The sequence below is a fragment of the Helianthus annuus genome, chromosome 11 (assembly GCF_002127325.2).
Source record: "Helianthus annuus cultivar XRQ/B chromosome 11, HanXRQr2.0-SUNRISE, whole genome shotgun sequence".
Lineage (NCBI taxonomy): Eukaryota > Viridiplantae > Streptophyta > Magnoliopsida > Asterales > Asteraceae > Helianthus > Helianthus annuus.
The window spans coordinates 92,170,878-92,178,789 of record NC_035443.2 but is presented as its reverse complement, the minus strand read 5'-3'; the positions used below and the strand labels follow the sequence as shown (position 1 = coordinate 92,178,789).

The 7,912-nt window shown below is 37.6% G+C and overlaps 1 protein-coding gene across 1 annotated transcript; it reads left to right on the top strand.

Moving 5' to 3' along the window:
* The first annotated feature begins 6,874 nt into the window (after window positions 1-6,874).
* Window positions 6,875-7,711, top strand: LOC110888453 (glutamic acid-rich protein-like). The gene has a single exon (XM_022135979.1). It carries the CDS (start codon window positions 6,875-6,877, stop codon window positions 7,709-7,711), a length of 837 nt encoding a protein of 278 aa, XP_021991671.1.
* Window positions 7,712-7,912: the final 201 nt, after the last annotated feature.

The following is a 7,912-nucleotide window of genomic DNA, read 5'->3' as shown; positions in this document are numbered from 1 at the left end:
CCTAACACACTCACAAAAAGATTGTGTGTATATATTCCAGTTTATCCTGCTAAAAATCCAAAAAGATTTTATTTTTTCATCTTATTTTCGACAACCGACATTGGGAATCAGACGATCAAAGCTTTGTGCAGACCATGTCAGTATAATGAGGGTTGGGAAAGCAGGAGATACTTAACTGTGATTGGTACATTGTGTGACAGATTGAAAAAGGCTCAAAATGCTCGATAGTTCATTAATTTGAACTGTTTTCAGAACAAAAAGACAACGTACTTCATAATCCGGTCATCCAAGGTCATTAATTTGAACTTGGTAGGCCAAACAGTTGACCAAGGTCATTAACTTGGACTTGGTTAACTGGGTGTGTAGGTGATCAATCAGAAATGTTAAAAATTCAAAAAGTCTAAAAAATCATGTTTCTGATTTCGCTCTAAAATACAAGTTTCATATTTAAAACTGATTTCGCTCTTGGAATCTTCTAAGCTGATTTCGCTCGTAAGTACACTAAAAGTGATTTCGCTCATAGCTGCTTTCAAAGCTGATTCCGCTCGTAGCTTTCTACTTGATTTCGCTCGAGAGACACTCAAAGACATTTCGAGCGAATCAGATCGGCTATAAAAGCCACCTGATTTCGCACCTACATCACATGTCTGATTTTGCCTCAAAGAATTCTCTCTCTCAGCGATCTTGAGCGAAACCCCTAAATCGTTGTTTTCCTATCGAATTGCTGCCCAAATTCTTGTAGATTTGTTGTTATTAGTTGGTTTGCTCAACTATTAACATGGGCAAGGTAGTATTACCATCCGATTTGACTTAGATTCATGTATTTCATGACTGTCGGCATATGTTGATGAACGAAACATAGTTTAGGGTTATAATTTGTTAAATCTGAACAAGAAAACAAACATATGTTATCGGTTTAGGGTGTAGATCATGTATTTGTATGTTAATCATTACAGATCTGATCAAATTTCATGTTTGACGATGTGTGGATGTTGCAGACTTAGATCTAGGGCATGTTTAGGGTCAAAAATGAAATTAAAACATAACCCTAGTGTCGGAATCAACAGATGAACAAGTTACTATATTCAATTTAATCTCCAACAAGTTTTGAGTGATTGTCTGTGATTTCGCTCCAAACTGAGGGTTTAAGTGATTCCGCTCCTAAGTATTATGTCTGATTTCGCTTCTATGTCACCTAATGTGATTCCGCTCCTAATTCGATTTGGTGATTTCTGTGACATCTGTGCTTGTAATATCATTTTACAAACTCTGAACTATACAATATTATTAAAACAGTGTGTTTTGATCCCAATGTTTGTCATTTATGTTTGGTTTTGTGCCCGTGTTGATTTTTGATCGATTTTGAACTCTATATCGCTTTCTGGAAAGTTATACGCAAACTGGTGCATAAACGCAGTCAGTTTAACGCGACAAACACTCCGGAACATCATCATAAACTTAACATACCTTAAATAACCTTTACATAACTTAGAAATAAGTTTTAAAGGCTTTGGTATGGCAAAAACAAGTTTATTCGCTCTCAGGGACTATTTGCGTCAACTTGCAAAAGTATGCCTTTTCGTAAGGCAACGTACAGTCCGGAACTTGATCATAAGTTAAACATACCTTATATAACCTAAACATGGCTTAGAAATAAGCTTTGATAGGTTCGGTGTGAGAAAACATGCTTATATGATCTTACAGGGACTAAAAGTGTCAAAAACGGCGTAAGTTTGCATTTTCGCGCGTATCTTACGTTCTGACCACATCTGGACATCCAAAATTTTTGTACACACTAAAATATTTTTATTTTAGTGATCGTCATGCAAAAAATTCCATTCGTTTCGCAATTTGGATCGTTTTCGCGCTCGTTACGATTTCCGTCGTAATTAGCCGAACAACGCAACCGTACGGCCAAACGAACCGACATCCGACATATTTTTGAGCATGTTTCATGTTCCCTATACTTTAACTTCATCATGAAGCTTAAAAATGGGCTTGACGGGTGTTAGAAGTGCCAATACGCGTTGAAACAAGCTCAGGGGCCAAATCTGTCATTTTGGGAAACTTGCTGATCTGCAGCAAGGTCCTTACGGACCGTAAGGGTCCCCTTGCGGACCGTAAAGGATGCCCAGCGACCAGAAATCATATTTTGCTAACTGTTTGATAATTCAGGGGCTGTTATGGTTAATTCTTTGTGTGGTGGGCAAGTTTGTGTGTTCACCAAGGCTTCTAATCAGCTTGTAACACATGTATGGCTAGGATTAATGCTTAATGACCAAGCAAAACACTTGTGATGATCCTATTAACTCACCACAAGTATAAATAGCCATCCAAACTCCTTCATTCTTTGCTCATTTCTTCTCATTCTCTCTTCACATCTGCTTTGGAGCTCTCTCTCAAGCATTTGGGACTTTGTCTTCTTGTAGAAAAGATAGCAAGGACCCTTAGTGAGCATTCTTTCATTTCTTTTTATGGCTTTTTCCTTATGTAGTGCAGAAAGTCAAACGTTTGGCCAACAGTTTGACTTTCGGTTTTGACCATCAATTGGTCAAGTCAAAGTTCAATTGAACTTTGAAACGTGATTGTAATCACGATAGTTATAATCCTTCGTGGTTATAACCGCTGATTACCACATTAGCTAGTTGTAGTGTCGAGTCAAAGTTTCGGTCAAAATGCGTTTTAGCACGCATTTTGCCTCGGAACTACTTTAGGGTATCAAAACACTTTGTTTTGATACCAAATCAGTAGGTTGGACATGTTTTGACATGTCTAACTCGACACTATTAGTTTGTGCTTGTTTAGGGTCGTAAGGTAAAGCGGTCTAAACAACCGCTTATACTTCCGAACCCGACCTGTTTGGTTGATCTTTAGGATCCGACCAAGCTTAGTTAGTGATCATAGTTTCATAGGGAATAACCACTGAGGTTATACCTTATGATCACATAGGATTGGTTAGTCATATGCTTGTTAGCTTGTATGCCCATAGGAAATGACCAAAATGCCCTTTTGAAACTAAAATCCGTATTTTGATTATGTGAACATATTTTTGACATGTAATCTGATTTAGTAACATGTTTAGGGATAATTGGGCATGTAAGACTTGACATAGCACATAGTTAACCATCCGGACATAGTTTTTCGCTAACGACGCCTTATAGTAGCTTATGTTACCATAATGTGTCGAAACGGGTCAAAAGCACTTAGGTAGGCTTTCCAATCAGAATGTTGGGACTATTAAATCATAGCATATGAGTTCAATTACTCATTTGATTTATAGAACCTCATTCTTTCCTATCTCCCGATTTAGGGCCGTTTATTAACATAGTTACCTATACTAGGTGCCGGTTGATTCCGTGACCCTTGGAGCTTAAATTGGTCTTATTCTCAAGACTAATTAGCAATCCCAAGTGAGTACATAGTTCCCCTCTTTTACCGTTTTCAAATATTTTGGGGTGATACACATGTACATACATGTTACTTTCGTGTATTTCATGCTTTTATGAAATAAACATGCTAGTTTCACCTAGTACATATATAGTACATGCTTTCCATTGTGTTTTGCTATGTATGTCAAGCATGCTAGCACATTGATTTGTTACACATTTGTTGCATATGTTTACTTAGCATATGTAGCACATTGTTTTACATGACGTTTCTGCTATGTATGTTTACTGAGCATGCTAGCACATTGTTTTACATGAACATTTCTACTAGGCATGTTTACTTAGCATTCCTAGTACATGGTTTTCACATGCTACATTGGTTATGACATTTGGTATGTTCAATCGGGACAATAATACATTCATTAACATTAGCTACGCCGCTCGGACTTATGTAATGGTACCATAGGAATTGACAACTCCCGTTTCCGACTTCCTGGGTTTCTTTGGAAGTTGGGGATGACAGAATCCGACTACATAACTTTAGATGAACCTTTAATTCGTTTAACGGTTTGTCGCCACAGTCTCAAGGCTTGAATGTATGCGATTAACATTACTGCATAAATGTTTGTAATCATAAAGCATTGTTTTTCTGCAAAGCATAACATTTGATTTAAACTTAGGTTTATTCAAAAACATGTTTTGTACATTTTCTATGGGGTTGAGTAACTTCTAGTTATTCACCATACATGACATTTGTTTTCACATTAGACATCATTACATAGTTAAGTAGATGATTTCCTACTTGCTATGCATTTCATTGGTTATACATGATACACATGACATTGTACACGGTTTACACATACACATTTTGACATGTAACAAGACATTTTGGTTGGTTATTGGTAAGTGACTTATGTAACGAGGCTATGTGTTATATGATAAAAGCATGGTGGATACGCCGCTGGTACTTCCTATATATAAGTGCTTTTATCGTATTATACATCGTTGCGTTATATAAACCACTTGGGCAAGACATGAACATTTCATACATAAACATGACATTGTTTTACAAATTACATATTTTATCCAAATTCATTTTCACTTGGTTATTCATTTAACCATGCATTATCATTTCATCATCATTTGATTTTCATTGATTTTTCATATGGTTTTGCAAAGGAAAAACATTTTGTAAGATTCATGACTACACTTTATTAAAAACTTCTTTCAAAAACAAGTCATGAATCTGCACAAACAAAACCTATGTATCTCACAGGCAATTTTATGCTGACGTACCTATTTTTACATGTGTTTCAGGTGCTAATGTATAAGGGTGTTTGTGCTTCACTTAGGCGGACTCGGGCCTTAGTGACTTAAAAGACAGTTATTATGTAGTTTATTTGAGCTCAAGACAATGTAACTATAATTTTAATAATACAAAACTTTATTTGCCATGGTTGTTGAAACAATAATTCTGTCGCTACTCACCTCCCCGGCGTTTCCGCCGCGGCTTTCGCTGTTTACCGCGGCCGGGGTGTGACAATTTCGCTCCTAATTGAACTTAGTGATTCAGCTCCTATATGTTAACCTGATTTCGCTTCTAAGTGTAAATCTGATTTCGCTCCTAGTGTACTTAGTTGATTTCCCTTGTAGGTGCTTAATGTTGAGATTTTTTCTAAGTGCTTAATTCATACTGTGTTTTGATGTGTAGGGTTCAAGTGTAATTTTTGATCCACTTCACAACAGCTGCTGTGACTTGGATGTGGAGAAAAATACAGAGTTGACAAAGTTCAGTAGTATCTTGGAGTTCATGGGTAGAATCCCTATTCAAAAGGCCTTGACTGATCAATGTCCATTGTACAAGTCACATATCAAACGATTCTGGAAGCATTCAAAGTATGATGAGGCAAACAAAGCAATTCAATCAATTGTGAAGGTGAATAATGAGAAGAAGGAAATTGTGATTACTGAGGCGCTTATTCGCGAGGTTGTGAATTTTCCGGATGATGCAGAGTCGCCAACAAAGTTTCCAGAACGGATGGTAAAGGGTTGTATGCTCAGGATGGGTTACCAGGGTGCATTGAATGTTGGAAACTATTTGAAGTCGAAATTCCAGAAACCCTACAAGTTTATTATTCATTGTATCTTGATGTCACTCAGTCATACGAAGGGAAGTTACGATACAATGCACGATTATCAGATGAACATGGTGACTGCATTGGTGTTGAACAAGAAATATAATTTTTCGCACATTGTTTTTCACTACATGGCTGAGAATATCATAACAAAGAGTCGGACTTGGTGTTATCCAAGGTTTGTGCAGATGATGATCGATCATGCATATCCAGAGATTGAACGTGATTTGAAGGATGATTTGTTACTTCAGTCACATAAGAGCAATGATTCTCTAAAGCAGCTTGCAAGATATCACCCAAACCATCCAGAACCAAAAGTAGTAGCTGAGTTCTTCGGATTTATAAAGGATGCAAACTACGTTGATCCTGATCCAGTTGATCATCAAAACTGGAGAAACGAAGAAGAAATGAAGGAAACAGCTTATGCTGAAGAGCTAAAAACTCTTAAGGAGTTCAAAACCACCCGGAATCACTGGTTTGTCAAAGAAACAAGGAGGAGAGGTAGGAAGGTTACCCCTAAATCACAGGAGGGTGAGGGGTCTTCATCACAACCAAAGAAAAAGCAAAAGAAAGTGACAAAGACGTTATTGGTTGATGAACCTGAGGTAGATTAGCCGGTTGTTACTGTGGAAGAAGATCCGTATGCTGCTATTGATCAAGTGATGCTTAACGTTGATGATTTAGTGTCTGATCAAGCAGTTAATGTGGAAGCTGAAAAAGAGAAGGTTATTGATGATATCGACGGTGATGATGTTGATAAAGATACTACAAGCTCTTCAAGTTCTTCAGATGATGAAGTAGATGAAACTGAACGTCTAAGAAGAATTAAAGAGGCTACAGAAGAAGAGAAACAATTACGGAAGAGGAAGAGACAGGAGAAAGATGATGCTGCTTATGTTCCATCTCCTGAGCACGTTTCTAAATCTCAATCACCTTCAAGCGGCAAAAAGAAAGCAGATGCAAAGAAAAGGATTGTATCTTCAAAAATCAAGAAAGTTACTACACTACAAAGATTACAAAGCCTAAGATTGTCTTGAAGAAGAAGCCAGCCAAAGAAACCAGTAAACAATCAACTCCACCACCTGAACCTACACCAGTACAATCACCACCACATCAATCATCTCCACGACAACCTACACCACCCAGACAACTATCACCACTACATCTCTCACCACCACAACAACAAACCTTGCTTACATCTCAAGAAATATTTCAAACACCATCACTCACTCAAATTCAACTAACTCCTGGTTCTTCTGGCCACAGAGGTCTTCACATTCCTGCAGATAATCTTGAAGATATTGGAGATTTTGGCTTTGCAAACGATGAACAAGTTAAGAAGTTAGAGAAGAAATGGATGAAGTGTTGAATGAAAACAAAGTTATTGCAGCAGAAAGCAAGAAAGTTGCTGAACGTGAAAAGATTCTTGAAATGCGAGTGAAGAAATTAGAGTCTGACAACAAGGCATTGTTGAAAAAGACTGATACAGATCAGACTGAAATTGATTTTCTGAAAGTGCGAGTGGCTGAGTTGGAAGAAGAAAAAGCTTGTAGAGATGAGCAGAACAAGTATTTCGAGATGAAAAACAAAGAGCTTGAGACTGCAAAAGCATTGAAAGAGCATGATTTCTACATGTTGAACAAAGTTGTTGAGAATATGCTCGGAACGTCAATTGAACAAAGATATGAAGAGATTCAAGTTGAAGAGCTTAGGGAAAAACGCCAAGCTGAGATTGACGAACATATGAAAGATAAGGGTAAGGGTGCTGATAGCAGTGTGGTAGCTGTTGAGAGATCAATTGTTCCATCCTTAATGATTGAAAATCTAGTACCTATATCTTCCGTGTTAGCACTTTTTGAAGAACCTGTGACTCTAGAAGATCTTGATGCTGATGACGATGAGGAAGATGAGGAGGAGGATGAAGATGAAGAGGGTGATGAGGAAGAGGGTGATGATGAGGATGATGACGATGATAAGAAAGTATTTTCTGCTAGCAGTCATAGTTTTGATAATGACGATGACGATGCTCAAGGTGGTATGGGTATTAAAGTAACTGAAGCTTCCAGTGAAAGAACTGTTGATGATTTTCTGAATGATATTGTGAATGAAGAGTCAGGGGGAGCTGAAGGAAAGGGGGAGTCTGGTGATGCTCAAAATGTTGAACATGTTGAGAAGTTAATTTTGAGATAGGATACTTATAGGGAAGAAGGTGAACACTTTCATACGTATACATTGGAACAGATCAAAGAAATGACACGTATGGTGGATCCTGATTTCAAATTTGATTTTGAGGAAGAATTAAATGCATTTGACATCAACCATCAACCAGAATACGAATATAAGTATGTAGAGGATGCTGACATGTACGACAGGGTTGAGGTTGAGGATTGC

Coding starts and splice junctions, on each gene's coding strand:
- LOC110888453 (XM_022135979.1), top strand. CDS start 6,875: ATGGATGAAGTGTTGAATGAAAACAAAGTTATTGCAGCAGAAAGCAAG.